Here is a 17148-nt window from a genome sequence, read left to right as displayed (position 1 = left end):
GATTTAGATTCTATATTATTTCAATATTGGTATATATTTTAATAGTTCATAAACTAGACGTTAGCTGCAACTTCGTTGACTCGAATTTCGAACGGAAGGCCCTGCAAAAGTAGGTAATTTTTTCCAGCACAAAAACTACCCTATGTCCTTTCATTAGATACAGCGTATTTATTTGGATTTCTTCCAAATCCATTCAGCGGTCTGAAAACTGAATGTGAAAAGGTAACAGATAATATGAGATAAACAATATGCACACATTTACTATTATAATATTAGTAAGACTAATAAGGATAATGGACCACCATCATCATTACATGCAGAGTATTATCACCTATTTTTGTTACACCCTGTATAAGTAGAGCACAATGATAATATTAAACTTGCACCTAACAAAAAAAACTTATCTTGTAGATCTTAAAGCTAGATCCTTTGCTATGTACCTAGGTGGTAGCCGGTAGGTAGGTAAAGTAGTTACTAAACTCAGAGGCGGCGTAAGGCGTAGGCGACGTGGGCGACCGCCCACGAGGCGATCGAAGGGGCCTCGCGCCCCTTGAACCGCGAGGTTTCTTTATGGATTTACTAGTTTTGATACTCAAATATTCATAAAGAAAAAGTTTTGTAATAAAATTTTGAGTATTAAAAAAATCTTTCTCTCAACAAATCCGTCCTCTTGCGTCATCCATCAGGGGCCTCGCAAAATATATTTCAGGGGGCCTCGCAATATATTAGGTATATATCTTGCCCACATCAAATTTAGGTCTTGCCCCGCCACTGACTAAACTATACATAATATTTAACACAGTGACCTGATTATACTTTAAACATAGTTTAAACATTTATGCTAACTCATATTTATTTCGATGACGATTTCTAAGAATTTAGTAAGACCACGGACGTAAAAAAAAAGTAAGACATTGTCGTTCTAAATCAAATTAAGAGTTTGTATCTTCGTATCGAGACTAACGTGATAAAATGCGAGTTATTAAAACAAACGTGTCTTATTTTAAGTATGACTTATCGTCATCAAAATCAGAGATCCTGTGATAACATCTATTGAGAACTATAAAAGTAAATTACTTTAGAAAACCATGAGTATTCGTAATCGTTAAACATGGGGAGGATCTCCCTTTTCCTGTCTGTTTCTCTGTCGGTTACTTTATGTAGTAGTCACGTGGTTTGGAGCGATACCAGCCAACTCCAACCCGTACAAGGTCTGTACATCAAGCCCTCAGCCGACGGAACCACAGGAGACCTCTTTGTCGCAGCAACAGAGAATACGGGAACCAAGTCGCAGTGGCTAACAGACCAACCCATCAACTTCTTACCGGCCGCTTCGCAGTTGCAACCCACCGCAGCTCTGCCGGTGACGTTAACCTCGACCCTGGCCAAAGCTACTTCTCAGGAGGAAACGGGATCGACGCAGAAACGAGCCCCGGCGACTCCAGTCACTCCACCCATCAACTACGCCTACGCGCTGCCGTTCCCGACTTCAACTGATGGCAATGTGCTCGCACCGTGCCCGTATGCAGTCGCCGCCAATGCCGAAGGAGGGACTCCTGCGTGGCCTGAAGGCACTCAGTACTCGGCTTTCCAACACTTCTATCCCCAAATGATGGCGGCCATGTCTAGAGCGATGACCACCTTCGCCGGAGCGGAGGCGAAAGACAAAGGAGCGGCAGCTTTATCTGTCCCACCGTACTGGCCTCAGGCGTACTCCTACCCTTACCAATACCTCATGGTTGACCCAAATGCCTGGGCTCAGACTCAAAAGGAAGCCACAACCCAAAAACAAACTGAAAATAGTGACGAATCTTCTTGATAAGAAATTGTAAATTGTAAACGTTAATTATTTATATTTACATTGTTAATAAAACTTAAATTTTAAGTGCCCAACTATCGATTTTTATTTTTACCATGAACATCGGCATTAATTATTATTCTAATATTTAATTTTTATATAATATAATATCGTTTTCGGCATCTGAACTGAACGGCAGGGTGGGCCGACATGACAGGATACCGAAACATGATCCGAAGTTTAAAACATAAACTACGTAGGTATTGCACTAGCTTACTACTATCCCCGCGTTCCATTTGATGTTAAAAACGATAAAAACGCTCAAAATAGGAGTCATTTTGAGCGTTTTAATCGCTTTTAACATCAAATGGAACGCAGGTATTCAATACGTAGTTTATGTTCTTATTTTAAACTTCGGATGTTTCCGTATCCTGCCGGCCCACCCTGCCCCGGGGCAGTTCAGAATTCAGATAAATGCCGAAAACCATAAAGTTAATATACCTAGCGGAATAGAGCAACAATCTCGAGGTGTCAAACGTAACCGAAATTGTTTTTCATCTGTGTGAAAAATATGTGTACGTATACCCTTACACAACCATGATTGAACATGATTTCTATGAGATTAAATTGTCAACGTGCGGCACGTGTCGACTGGACGTCAAAAAAGAGTGCTGCTGTCATGTATCACGCGTCTCTTTTTATCACGCAGTGTTACTGATAGTGACATCTCTCTTGCTCAGGCCTTTGTTTCTCTATTCCGCTAGGTATATTTATTCTTTATGCCGAAAACGCTATCTTTGAGTTTCCTTTCTTTAGCGCTTTCGAGGTTCTTATAGCATATTAAAAAAAAAAACGTCAATCAACGTCAGAAAAACGACAGGTGTCAGTTGTCAACTGTCATTTTATTCCTGGTGATGTGCGGAGTTGATATGAAAATATGAAATAAAATTAATTCTAATCCAAAAACAAATACACAGTCAGTAATAAAACAACAGAAGTGTTAATATAACTTTACAAAAATGGTTTCCAAGAAGAAAAAGAAGGTATGTTAGTGAAATCGTTAAAAAAATATGCACACGTGTTTTGTCAACAACATAACCAAAAATTTTATAATTCCAGTATTCCTCCGGTGAAGGAGCACAGTTTATGACCAGGAAAGCTGCATTAAAAAAACTCCAACTGTCTCTGAAAGATTTTAGACGAATTTGTATTTTAAAAGGAATTTATCCTCGTGAGCCGAGAAATCGTAAAAGGGCCCAAAAAGGTGCAGGTGGTATCAAGACCTTATATCACACAAAGGACATAAAGTTCCTTCTACACGAGCCAATAATATGGAAACTAAGGGAATTAAAGGTGAAGTTTATTTGTGATTTCCTGTGTAAAATACTTGTATCTATTCTGGTATTTATTACAACCTATTCTGTATTTTATTTATTACCATCTATTCTGTGGTATTTATTACAACCAGCTGACCTTTTAGTTAACAGTACAAAATTTAGAATACAGTGTAAACTCTATATAACAACACTGAAGGGACCGTGCATTTTATGACGTTATATAGAGTTGTTGGAGAGAAGAAAAATCAATACTTTTTCGTCAATATACAGTGATTTTCTTTTACTAACCATATATACAGTTTAAAAGTTTATGTATAACTGAGAATATGATAACGAATAGATATTAATAATCCATGACTACTTATTATTAGTCAGGGACTAGGGTCAAAAACAGCCTACACATGCAATCAATCTCAATTTCTAAACAAAAGGACTAATTTCTTAGAAAATTCTGTATGCATGATGCCAAAAGTCAAGTTTATTGCGGGCTAGGATAACAATGCGACAAAAAAACGTACACAGCTGCGCATTTTTTACTAATTTTAGTAATTTAAAAGGTACTTTTTATTGTTCAATTGTTGTAATGCTGACGTTATTGTGAGTGGGTGTGATGCTATGTAGAGTGTACCATTGTATGGTAGACAAGCTAAACCAACCAAACTCAACTGATTTCGACGCTTTAGAGAGTTTGTCGTTAAATAGAGTGACGTTACATGGAGTTTACACTGTATAATCAAAAATTATGTTTAAGGTCTTCCAACAAAAAATTCGTAAAGCCAGAGCCATGCGAGAATACAAGAAAATGAGGACATATCTAAGAGACTATCCAGACATAAACATTGACCACATTGTGAAAGAGCGGTATCCAACTTACATAGATGCTTTAAGAGACCTCGATGACTGTCTCACGCTGTGTTTCCTGTTCAGCACATTCCCCTCACTCAAGAGGGTTCCAAGAGACCAGTCTTTATTGTGCAGAAGGCTTACCATAGAGTTCATGCATGCTGTGATCGCTGCTAAGGCTCTCCGACGAGTCTTCATTTCCGTCAAGGGCTACTATTACCAAGCTGAAATTGAAGGACAGACTATTACATGGATTGTACCTCACCACTTCTCTTTCCAGGTAAGCGTCAAATTACCCTAAAAATATAATATTTGGTCATAAAAGACTATAGATAAATATTTTGTTACTAGCTGCTTTTTTTATAAATGTAATAAATTTTTTCCAGCCTCAAAACAAAGACGAAGTAGACTTCAAGATTATGTCCACCTTTGTGGAGTTCTATGTCATGCTTCTGGGATTTGTGAATTTCAAATTATTTAATTCCCTCAACCTTGTCTATCCGCCCAAACTAACAGCTGCATTCAACAGTGAGGAGAAAGACTTGGTAGATGAGAATGCTTATGTAGCTGAGAGAATAGCTGCCATGAACTTATCACTTGCAAAAGTGGCAGGGGCACATGAGCAGGAGGAAATTCCAGAGATTGACGTATTTGATACAGACGATAAGGACCCTGAAAAATTAGAGGAAGCCCGACAGGAACAAGAGAAAGTGAAAAAACTAAAAACACTATTCAAAGGTGTCAAGTTCTTCATCAACAGAGAAGTACCAAGGGAGCCCTTAGTTTTTATCATTCGTTGTTTCGGTGGTGAAGTCTCATGGGACCGCAACCTGTTTGTTGGAGCAACTTTTGATGAGTCAGATGAGTCTATTGCGTACCAAATTGTGGATAGGCCGAGCATGGACAAGCAGTACCTATCACGCTACTACGTCCAGCCCCAGTGGGTGTTTGACAGCGTTAATGCTAGAACTTTGCTGCCCATCAATCAGTATTTAATGGGCGCTGTTTTACCGCCACATCTGTCACCATTTATTGATAAAACTAAGGACCAAGTGTACATACCACCTGAACAGAGGGCACTCAATGATCCTGACTTCAAACATCTAGGTAATAAAAAAAAATCTAACTCTTGTCTTGTTTCACAATGTCAGACATCATTGTAACCAAAAAAATATTTACACAGATAATTTGTTACTCCAATGCTGTCACTATCTGATATATGGGAAGTGTTATTTAACCTTTCGATCACAGAAAAACGAGACACAATAGCTTATCTATTGTTATCGCGGCCGGATGTGGCCGCTTGGGGCTTCTTGAATTAACTGACAAGGTCAACAACTGTAAATAGATAATGAATCCACTGTGTAACTCCTTTTAAAAATTCATTACTAGAAGATACATTTTGATATGAACAATATTTTGTATCCAAATAACAAACCCATATATCTTGCACAATCACATTCATTTTTATGAAAATATTAATCATTAATTATTTTAATATTTTATTACAGAGGCTGAATCGTCTGATGAAGAAATAGAGGAAGCGACCGATGAGGAAAAAGAGGAAAATGAAGAAGACGAAGATGGAGAAGCTGCCATCACAAAACAGTACCAACAAGAGGTTGAGCAGGATTCATCTTCCGAAGAGGATGATGATGACGTTGATCCAGAAAAGAAGAAACTGGCGAAAGAGAAGGTTTGTCATTTGTCAATTAATATCTGATGGAAGCGGGCCCCTAGACAATCAATTTTGTCGCATAATATCATGTATTGTCCAATATTTTACCCGCCTTTCAATCCTATTGTAATATATTGCACAATAAAATTGATCATCTAGGGGCCCACTAGCCAAATAGAAGAGTTACAAGTAGTATACTTTGTCCGTTTTAATTATTTAAATAATAACTATGACTTCAAAAACAACACCAAGGATTTATTAACCTAATAAACTTTGCAATGCACAGTGTACGGAGGAGACGAAAAATCGGAAATGTTCTTTTTTCTTCAATTTTGAATGGGCATTAGTATTATGAATACGAGAGTAGAACAACCGCGTGTCAATTCGCAATAGTTTTTATTCTACGAGCTACCAAAGTTTAGCGATTTTTTGCGGCCCGGAAGCGAAAAATCGATATATCTCCAAAATTTTTACGTAATAAATAAAATTTTGTATTCCACCTAAAAGCCTAGTAAATTAAATAAATTGATTTAGCAGTGGTTGTAAACGGATCTCACGGGTGTTTTTTTTTTTGTGCGTATAGAATGCTTGTATACCTTTAATTTGTTGATATTTTCGATTGCATCTTTTGTTTAGTTTTGGATAAAAAAAATAAAAAGCTAAAACTGAAAATTATTTTATTGTATCTAAAATATTGATACGGCGAATTAGAAAAAAAGCTTGAAATATGCCTTATTTAATAGGCTTTCAGGTGGTACACAAAATTTTATTTATTACGTAAAAGTTTTGGAGAAATATGGATTTTTCCCTTCCGGGCCGCAAAAAAATGCTAAACTTTGGTAGCTCGTAGCATCAAAACTATTTCGATTTGACACGCGGGTGTTCTACTCCTGAATTCATAATATTAATGCCTGTTCAAAATTGAAGAAAATAGAAAATTTCCGATTTTTCGTCTCCTCCGTACGCTGTGCAATGTTATAAAAAAAGCACATAAACCTGATTTTTTTGTATTTATACAATTTATTTTATTGCTAACATTATAGTATTTGCTTGGTAATATTTTGAATGTAATCTTATTTATTTTACTTACAGAAAAAATCTATGGCTGTTACAACTGGAGTACCCTACAAAGAACATCCATACCAGAAAGAGATAGAAGACAAGCAAGCATTCAGACTTCGCGAAAAACTCGTCCAGAAGAAACACAGGAATCTGTACAAGAGCATGAAGGCTGGGCAAGAAAAGAGAAAGAAAGACATTTGGCTACTTAGAAAGAAGAGACGTCTTCATGACGAGAAAGTTAAAGCAGAGAAAAAAGCTGTTAAACGTCAGCAGAAAATGCAAGCTATTGATGCTGCTTCCTCGTAAACAATAAAACACACTTTACTGCTTAATTGTACTTTAATTTGTCATTTTTTCAACTTGTGGTCACTCACACCGAGACGTTCGAAACGCGCACGTATATCGATACAAAATCGAAGTTACGCTCGATATCGTGACAGGGCGATGCAAAATATTATTACAGCAGCTTCAAGCGTCGTCGCGTCGCGTCTTAATGTGACTGACCCTTACAATCAACATGACATCTTTATCAATATTATATTAATACAAACAGGTACTTGTACCTTTTACAGTAATTAAATACAATAACAGAATATGTCAACAAAATACTAATAAAACTATATAACAATCATTGAACCAGCATATGATTATTGAAAGTGTGGAACATAATTTTTAATCTTCATAAAAATGTTCTTCTGAGAAAATACATCATTTTAGCCAATTGATAGTTTCGACTTTAGAGTTCTTATTTTAAATTGCTAAAACAAATCATTAAAACAGCATCATGAATAAGAATGCATAAAAGGCAATTTAAAATATATTTTGAAAATAAATTATGTACAGTATAAAAGTTGCAAATTAATTCTTATTTCAGACTTTACTATTATTTTATAACATGGCAATTGGAAGCTCGATTAAATGGTACATTTTGTGTCCACCTTTAAAAATGATACAACTATTTTTGGCTGCAATATTAACATTAGGAATACCATCAGAGAAATTGATTCTTAGGGGTGCGGTCATGGATCATTCGTGGAAATGTATGAAAATAAGCCTTATGTAATTTATCATAGTACCTCAAATTACTATAGCGTTTGGAATAACACGCGACGCGAGCTATATCCGCCTGCGCAGAAGACGCGCACGTCTGAACGCGCCTTTAGGCAGATGGCGGGCCAAAGTTATTTGGTCGTGTTATGTCAATCAATATTTATATTCTGTGAGCTAGGCTCGGCATAACCTAACCAATTTACGTAAGCCCACTGCAGTATGTATGAATCAATTTGTCTGATAGTACACGGATGTCTTATTCAACGAACTTCCAAAAGGCAAATTAACCGGAATCTGAATCACTATCATTATCCGCGTCGCTGTCTTCCAGTTCTGGCATCGGAAACCTCAGAACAGCCGCAATTCCAGTCAGCTGGTCCAACTCTGAAAAAGCAATATTTTTCTTAACAAAAAAATTTAAATTGTTTTATTTCTGAATAAAGGAACAAATGTTTTCACTCTACTTTTGCCTATCACCGGTTCGGGAACTAACCAAGCGAGAATAATAACCGGTTATTCTTTTTTTTTTTTTGCCTCTCATAGAAAACAAGAAATGGAAAGAGCGTAAGCGACAAAATGGTTTTTGTCGCGTAATTTAAAAACGGGAAATAATAAAACGAGCGAATAAAAAATTACTTTGCGACTGATGATGAACATACTGTTTTAATAACATGAGCGGTATTAATTTGACTAAGCGAAAAATAAACTAAACTAACGACTAATATTGATTTATAATAAAATCCAAAACGAGCTTACAAAATGTGGATTGCGATTAATCTATTTTAGATATTAAAATTCTATCCGAGCGACTGTGTTACTAAGTGAGCGACTGGAAATACATAGCGGGCAACTTCAATATTAAATATAGATTCAATTTTTCTAAGTGAGGTTATTTATTACGAGCTACCGACTAAAAAGTTCATTTTGAGCAAACTTTTGTGAGCTACTTTATTAATGATAATTGGTTACTGATATTCTATTTGAGGCTTTATATTTTATATTTTGATACGTGTTTTAATGAAAACTACATATTGTTAAATGCGTGCGAATTCAAATGGGGGCGGGGCGACGAATCGTTGCAGTCAGGTGAGTTGGGCTGCGGACCAATACGACTTTTTTGGGTTAGGTTAGGTGGCTAAGCCATCGTGGTTATTTTTTTGTAAACCACCCTACTCGAATATACGTCGAATCATAATTGAAGCCAGTTATTTTTTTTTTGTATAGGTCGCCATTAAAATTTTACCCTGCGCCCCGACACAGTGTGCGATACGCGCATCCGCTTCCATACAAATTGTATGGAGGCTGATTTTTCGATGAGCCCCGGTACGCTGAGCCCCGGCACGGCCCGTCTCAGTGTGCTCACTCCTTAAACCACACACAGTGGAATAACATAAGCTATTTTTCGGGACTTTAACTGGCGCGCACGAAACCACAGGTAAAAAATCGTACGAAGCTAATTTCGTACGAGAGATACTTGGCGGGGTGTTGTCATATTAAGAGTTATTCTATTCTTATCCTATTCTATTCTATATTCTATTCTTATCCTTTACTTCACATCTGTCCAATTTCATCAAAATCGACCCTGCCGTTCACACATTATGCAGTGACCAAGGGAAATAGAAATTCAAAGAAGTTTTTTTTATTTTTTTATTTTACAGAGGCTTTTAACACTCAGTGTTAATGTCAGCCTCATAGGTGAACAGTAATCACAGTGTTCCCTACATAAGGGACAGATCCAAAGAAGTTACAAGGCACACATAATATATCGATTATTATTTTTATCTAAGTAATGTATAAAATTCTCGTGTCACAGTGTTTGTGCGCTCCTTCTCTGAACTCCTTCAAAACGACTCAACCGATTTTAATGAAATATTGTATTGTGCATTTAGGCCTGAGATTTGAGAATAGGTTTTTATCTACTTTTTATATTGGTACTAGAAATAATTTATATGACAAAACAATTTTTGCCAAGCTATTGCCAAGTCAGCTATTTAATTTATAGCAGGCTCTGGTGCTAAGTACGGTTTAACAAATTAAAATTAAATTAAATCTGAGAAACTTACGTTCGCCAGAAACATGCATGCTGGAGAATATTCTCACATCTGAGCCGTTCTCTCTTGCCGAATCCACTAAGGCCACATACTCCTTTCGGGTCTGTATGTCTTGACATCTGGAATAATAAAACACAGGCTATTATAGGTTTTGCATACTTTCTATGATTAATGCGCCTATTCGCTACAAGATGGCGCTAGCAGTACTTTAAAATTTAAAGGTGCTCCCTCATTGAGGGCATAATATTTTGACTGCATTGTCGTCATTGTAATGTTACAGTATTAAATATTATAAGAACAAGATAAATTGAGTGTATTACATTGTGTGTATTACATGCTGCCTAGTATTACAATGTAATATCCTCCTTAGACACTACGTTATATTATTATTATAACGTATCGCGCGGTCACTGACCTAGCGCGGCGCCGATCGCGCGCGATTTTCGGTCGATCGTTGTCGATTTAAAATTGTATATAGACCAATTCATTTCAATTATTTAAATTATATTATTATATTTGCAACATAATAAAATTAACCAAAAATGCCTTCTAACGATTATATTATTCTAAATATGCAACAAACACATTATTTTATATTATCTCACCCACCGCGTTATAATTTTTGTAGACGTTACCATCATTTTGTAACATAACGAAAGAATACAATAACGTCGGTAACATTACAAGTTACGACGCGTCCAATCGATCGTTATATTATAACGTATCATATACGTGAGCCAAAAACTTTGTATCCCTTTTGACGTAAAACAGGGAAACGTAGGTGAATGAAATTTTGTACAGTTATAGTTTACCCATGTAAAAATGATGAAGGAGTGCATCGAGCTAATATTATTTTGAAATTATGCTTTTATCGTACATTTTTTAACAAATAAAACATTACACACACTACAACACACACACTAGGAAAAATTACAGATTTTTGAGTGACAACCCTATACATACGAATTATACTCTTTTTATTTATGGTTGAAGTCTTTTGACAACAAGGTGACAAATTGAAAATGGACTATAGTTTTTTTTATTGAATCTTAGCTACTATTAGACAATGCTTACACGGCCAGTCTGAGATCAGCTGAGTCCCAGAGACAAGAGTTAAAAAAATATGATAAAGTAAATATTTTTTTACAAAATATAGGTAGCTGTAGTCCTAAATGTCGTTGAAACTATGGTCGAATTTCGACCATTGGGCGATCTCTAGTAAGTATAAATTACTTATGTAAAATATTTTTTACCTGAATAATTTGTCAGATATCATGAGTATCTCAATAGCCAGGGCCTCATTGGCTCTCTCAACATGTTTCTTCCCATAAAATGCTTTGGCTGGCTCAAGTTGGAGCATGGTGTAGAAGTTCTGTAGGAGTTTCACCTCGCTCGCAGCTTTAGTGTCCGAAATTTTTGCCATCACAGCTGGCTCCTGTAATACCTCTGCAAAATAAAAATTGAAAGTGTATTCATAAACATTACCTGGATTGTACAATTTGGAGGATTTTTAAAGCTACTTATGTTTTACAACAATACTTGCTTAATGGGGATTGTCCATTTTTTTTTAATTTTGCTCATTACAAAAACATTTCGAGGAATAAGGTCAGTGATCGTTTTTCTGTATATAAACGAAGAAAATACCCATTGGTTACTTATATTTTTGAACAAATATGTTTAACCTTTGTTTGACCTTCAATGGCGTTAAATTAGCAATAAATTCGACCAACATTACGTTTCGAACTTTTCGCTTCTCGTATCAGCTTTCACATAATGAGAACATGCATTTGACGAACCAGCCATTATAAATAAGATTGAAAGGAAATTTAAAACATACTGCAGAGGTCAATTATTGGCCGCCGATGATGACGTCAGAGCGAAATCTTAAACATTTTTTGAGAAAAAACTAGCCAATGAATTTCAAAATTATTTAATTTATATTCTTAAAATACCCTATTTTAACGAAAAAAAATATAAAAAGTACATGTGTTTCTTTTTGGACAATGCCCATTCTGATAATGATTTGTTGACAGATTGTAATAATGAATATTAAAAAAAAAAACAATCAATATTCGTAAATTAAATATTATACATTCAAAACATATTATACCTTTTAAGGAATGCTTGAATCCAGAAGAAGCTTTTACTAGGAGAAACTTAGATTTGTTATCAATGAGAAGTTTGTTATCTGTCTTGATGGCCTGCTGCATCATGTAGTCAAAGAACTGATCCTTGACAAAACCCGGAGATGCCAGGATTATACATTTCACAACACTAAAGTCAATGTGCCTGAGAATCCCCTGCATGACTGCTTCATAAAATTTAGACAAGCCCTAAAAAATAAATGGTATATTCTTAGACGTCATATTCTTGGCAATGGCAGAATTTTTTTATGTAAGTATTGGTGAAAAATAAAAACTTAATTTGTTATGGTTTTATTGCAAATTGCAATAATTACAAAGTGTTATAAAAGTTTTTTCAATTTTAAATAATTTAAAAAGGTAAAATGACAAATATTTAACTATTTTTCATAATAAGTAGGTAGGTATATTGTTGTTTCTTTAAGAAGTCCCATACATTTGTTTTTGTAACAAAACGGAACTAAGGAAAGTTAGTTATTCTGTAATTGACACACACTTGAAATAGGCCAAGTAGTCTACCTTTTCATGCTGTTGCGTAAATCCTTTCCTTTTTCTTGGTATTGTTATGTCTATTTTAGACCTGACCAGTGTCATGGAGGGTGTGATGAGACAGACGTGAGCGAGACCCTCCTGCATTACAACCGCAGCAACATCTGCCGAGGCCGCTGGATCACATGCCATCTCCACCCTTTCTAATGCAACCGAATCCCATAGTAGCTTTTTCAAAACAAACTTCCTATTTAATTCCAGATCTAATGTGTGATATGCACCCATCTGGAAAATATGAATGCACCTTAATTAATCCTTCAATCCCCATAAGCGCACCAGTGATTACAACAATTATAGAATACAATAGCATTTCCAAGAATCTGCAATCAAAGGATTAAATGACAATTCCCTTAAATAGTAGGGAGGGGAAGGTGCTAATTTTGTAGTCACTCAAGCGTCATGGAGACCTAGTAGGTTTTTTACATTAGGTAAAACTGCTAAAAAACAATAAGAGCGTTTTTTATTTTAGCGGTGGGTTAAACTGCAGCCATTTAAAAGTTTTGAAGAAGAAAATATATCCAGAAAATTGCTTATTTAGGTTAATTATAAATATATTTTAGACAACAAGGACTAAATCATTTAGTTTAGTGCAAAATAAAATATCTGCGAAGCTCAGTTAGGAAAATATGAAGCTTTATTTTTTTATATCTTAAAATGTCCCTACGGGCTTACCTAACCTTTGAATTGTCAGTGCTTTATAATATGGAAGCTTCTTTGGGGTATACCGAATATCCCCTATCTTAATCTGACAGATCCGATGATATTTCAATATTTAAAATAAAAGCGAGCTTATCCCGAAATCCCCTCTTCCCCTCCCCAACTAAAAGAAGTTGTTTACCAACATATTTACGGTATATAATAATAATTAGTATAAAAACTTCAGAAGGCAGCAAATAATTACCTTTACATATTGATTCTCCACTATATTTCGGCCTTTTAATCTTAGCACACATGCTTGGGTATCAAAGTCTATGGTCTCCACGGTTATTGTTAGGGTAGTCCTAACCCTACTGCTCGTGGAAGACCCTGTCGAAGATTCAGTTTGTACTTTTCTCACTGTAGAGGCAGTTACCGAGTCACCTTCAGCTATCAGGTTATATGCATGCCACATATCTTCAGACTCCTCCGGGATGAGCGCAATACACCTTGAATGGACCACAATATGAATAAAATGAAAAAAAACATAAACTATAGGTACTGTTAGTCCCCGTATGGACGAAAACTTACCCTGATCCATCTTTCTCGATATCTTTGAAAACCAGCTTCATTTTCAATTAATTAATCAATAACACTGCATTCTTGTAATTTTTAATGAAGAGGATTTTACTGGAGATGGTTCTCGAATATTTTAACCTAAATTTATAAATGTTTTAAACATTTATTTTGCGAAAAAAACAACAAAATCCAACTTGACCTTTTATGCTGATGACATATTATTTTGATACCAATGACAGCTGTCAAATTGACTTTTTTTTTCTTATTATGGCACTTCGGCTATATAACCATGGCCAGTGTCAAGAATTATAAATGGCGGGAAAACAGTATTGTTGCATACAATTTTCAACATCGTTTCTTAATATTGTCAGGTCAAAAGCAGTTTTTATATACGTGGGAGAACCATGCTTCGGCATGAATGGGCCGGCTTGACCGGAGAAATACCACGTTCTCACAGAAAACCGGCGTGCAAAGCGCTTGCGCTGTGTTTCGCCGAGTGAGTGAGTTTACCGGAGGCATAATCCCCTCCCCTATTCCCTTCCCTTCTCTTCCCTACCCTCCCCTATTACCCTATTCCCTCTTAAAAGGCCGGCAACGCACCTGTAGCTCTTCTGATGCTGCGAGTGTCCATGTGACGGAAGTTGCTTTCCATCAGGTGACCCGTTTGCTCGTTCGCCCCCTTATTTTCATTTAAAAAAAAACTTTGACTCAGCAAGTCAAGATGGTGCTGCAATTTGTTTAGTCGATGAATGCAGAAAATTATGCAAGGTACCTATGTCCGTTGGCATTGGCAAAATATGGATAACTAGATGACGCCCGCAATTCCGTTGCGCCAAAACTCGTTTATCGCGCGGGGACCGTACATTTTGCGGACAAAAAGTATCCTATGTCCTTTCCCGGGACCTAAAGTATCTCCATTCCAAATTTCAGCAAAATCGGTTCAGCGGTTTTCGCGTGAAGAGGTAACAGACAGACAGACAGACACACTTTCGCATTTATAATATTAGTATGGATGTGCACGTGCTGACAATACAATAATTTACTATACAAACCATAAATTAGTAATATTTGAACAAAGATACTGAGCACTGAACTACTGAGTACTGACCATGTCATTCTCACTAGACGTCATTTTTCCTATAATATATACCTACTGGCCACCAGACACGTCTAGTCTAGTTTAATTTTGTGCATACTGCATACTGAACTGACTGATTAAATTAAGTACTTATTTTACAAAAGGTAACGTTATCAAAGAACATATATTTACCGTTATAGCATTTACCAGTATTAATTACAATTTTTACCGTTATTTCTAGTATCGGGTAAATTTTCATACTGTTATCTTGAAGCAATAACGTTATGAAAAAATACCGGTATTTGAAGCCCTGGTCAAAAGTCTAGTCAAAGTCGAAGTAAAAAGTAAGATGTTGTCAAAACCAAAATGTATAATTCTTTTTTTTTTATGAAATAAGGGGGCAAACGAGCAAACGGGTCAACTGAAAGGGTAGGGATGGGAAGGGAAGGGAATAGGGTAGGATAGGGAATAGGGGATTGGGCCTCCGGTAAACTCACTCACTCGGCGAAACACAGCGCAAGCGCTGTTTCACGCCGGTTTTCTGTGAGAACGTGGTATTTCTCCGGTCGAGCCGGCCCATTCGTGCCGAAGCATGGCTCTCCCACGTCTCCAATAAATCCTGTCTTCTGACTTCTGACTCCTGACTTCTGACTCTTTCGACAGCGTTCTTTTAATAATTATTATTATTCTTACCTCTACCTATCGTAATTCGCACCTAATATTATAATATATTGTCCCAACTCCCACAGCTATACAATATCCTGTAAAAGCTTAGAAAAGGTACAAATAGTAGGTTTGATAATAATTGTACCTACGGACTACGGCCTACCACAATAGTAAAATTGTGACCTCTTGGGCCTCGGCTCTTTAAAAATCTCCGTATAAAAAACAAGCAATGTACAACAAAAATTTGAAGCACCGCACGTGTTTGACATTTATAATGTTCAATGGATGCGATACCAGTGTTTTTTTTCTGGCGTGAATCGTGAACAAATAAACGGTTTAAGTACTAGTAATCTGTGATCGTGAACGTCATAATAATTTGCTCCTTTTGAACTTTGTGTAAATTAGTATAATTTCTTATTTCAAAAGTATTTATAACTATTTTATGATATAAACTTAAAATAAAACTATTGTAATTGTGAATTTCGATATAAATAATTATAGTGTGATTGGTGTTGTGTAGTGAAGTGATAACGTCAAGCTCAGCTGGTCGGAGAGCGGTAAAATTTTGCTATTTTTTCTAAGTCACGGCAAGCTCTTTTTGTGCTCCATTTCCTCCGAAAGGTATGCTATAATATTTTTCTCGGTGCCGCGTAGAAGTAATCATAAGTTTACGCGAGCTACTCGTCTTTAAAAAATATAATACTTTGTACCCGAAGGTAGCAAATACCTGCGTTTCTTTACGGTTATTATTATGTTTGTGGCGGTAATAATTATTAAGACAAATAGCTAAATTTGTAAATCCTTTATGCGTATTTATATTTGCCTTTACGATATGGCCGTGATCCAGATCGCGCGTCCTCTAATTACGCGGGAACTCGGGGTATTTTTAGTTTAACAGTTTTAGCTTTCGAATGTTGTCATTCTTTTATATATTTTTGCAGTGTAATTCTCACGATCGCGTTTATTTGTACCGCAATAGCGTAAATAATATGACGTAGTGAATGGTAGTGAAATAGTGCAAAATGAGTGAACAAGCTGAAGCCCCGAGTGATACGAATCCGCCGATGCGGTCGTCTGTGTCCTCTGAAGATGCATCATCAGTCAGCACCACCTCCACCAGACCTGCAACCCTGGCCAAGCCCTCCGGCCTCAAGCCTCCTACTAAAATTGGAAGACTATGCTCGAATTCTGCTCCGAAACCAGCCATCCCTCTGTCACCAAGAACTGGTAAGTGATTTATAATATAGTTTACCTGAGTGAAGATAGACAAATTAAATTAGCTTTTTAATATTTACATTGATTTGTCTATTGTCACATGATGATATTTAAGCATTATTTATATTTCATAAACATATCAAATAAATCAACTTAACTTAATAATCAATCCCATATCACAATGTATAGGTCTACCAGAATCTGATGGCAAAAAGTGAGAAAAGAAATTGAATCTAGCAATACCGGGGTAATTGGAATAAAACATTTTGATGTTTTTTTCTTATAGCGGCTGATTCTGTGTGGGAAACATGCAAATATAAAAATTTATCCAATGATCAAGGATATTTTTTGAAAATCTGCTGTCAAAAATTGTCATCAGATCCTGGTAGACATAACAATTTTTTTTACCATTGAGATAAATAATAAGTAATACAATACCTAAAACTTTAGCCGCCACCTAAGCTA

General features: G+C 36.1%; 4 protein-coding genes across 13 annotated transcripts in view; 3 read left to right on the top strand and 1 right to left on the bottom strand.

The window, feature by feature from the left end:
- Window positions 1-794: 794 nt before the first annotated feature.
- On the bottom strand, window positions 795-13917 carry LOC121732117 (protein pelota). Of its 2 annotated transcripts, XR_006036323.1 has the most exons (8): window positions 13737-13917; window positions 13411-13654; window positions 12480-12734; window positions 11930-12152; window positions 11073-11265; window positions 9832-9938; window positions 7825-8152; window positions 795-806 (listed from the first exon to the last, which is right to left on the bottom strand). XR_006036323.1 is itself a non-coding variant. In XM_042121912.1 (7 exons), the coding sequence occupies exons 1-7, from the start codon at window positions 13775-13777 to the stop codon at window positions 8052-8054; spliced, it is 1164 nt and encodes a 387-aa protein (XP_041977846.1). In that variant the 5' UTR covers window positions 13778-13917; the 3' UTR covers window positions 7039-8051. The 2 variants fall into 2 exon arrangements, 1 of the variants encoding a protein (XP_041977846.1); XM_042121912.1 differs by lacking the exon at window positions 795-806 and having other exon boundaries at window positions 7039-8152.
- LOC121732119 lies at window positions 1087-1853 on the top strand. Its single transcript, XM_042121914.1, has one exon. The coding sequence runs from the start codon at window positions 1112-1114 to the stop codon at window positions 1817-1819; it is 708 nt and encodes a 235-aa protein (XP_041977848.1). The 5' UTR covers window positions 1087-1111; the 3' UTR covers window positions 1820-1853.
- Window positions 2688-7050, top strand: LOC121732115 (pescadillo homolog). The gene is made up of 6 exons (XM_042121911.1): window positions 2688-2841; window positions 2918-3151; window positions 3887-4258; window positions 4365-5085; window positions 5490-5674; window positions 6749-7050. The coding sequence occupies exons 1-6, from the start codon at window positions 2818-2820 to the stop codon at window positions 7022-7024; spliced, it is 1812 nt and encodes a 603-aa protein (XP_041977845.1). The 5' UTR covers window positions 2688-2817; the 3' UTR covers window positions 7025-7050.
- A 1995-nt stretch (window positions 13918-15912) lies between the features above and the next one.
- Window positions 15913-17148, top strand: part of LOC121731629 (CAP-Gly domain-containing linker protein 2) — a 72943-nt gene continuing 71707 nt past the window's right edge. For 6 of the 9 annotated variants that reach the window (XM_042121169.1, XM_042121164.1, XM_042121163.1 and 3 more), the window contains exons 1-2: window positions 15913-16089; window positions 16410-16695. In XM_042121169.1, coding sequence (XP_041977103.1) covers window positions 16491-16695 — 205 coding nt within the window. In that variant the 5' untranslated portion in view covers window positions 15913-16089; window positions 16410-16490. The remainder of the gene's footprint in view (window positions 16090-16409; window positions 16696-17148) is intronic. The other 3 variants (XM_042121166.1, XM_042121162.1, XM_042121154.1) reach the window with 2 other exon arrangements.

This window comes from Aricia agestis, chromosome 11, assembly GCF_905147365.1.
Source record: "Aricia agestis chromosome 11, ilAriAges1.1, whole genome shotgun sequence".
NCBI classification, from domain to species: domain Eukaryota; kingdom Metazoa; phylum Arthropoda; class Insecta; order Lepidoptera; family Lycaenidae; genus Aricia; species Aricia agestis.
The sequence above is the reverse complement of the archived record's forward strand: the minus strand, read 5'-3'. Positions and strand labels throughout refer to the sequence as shown.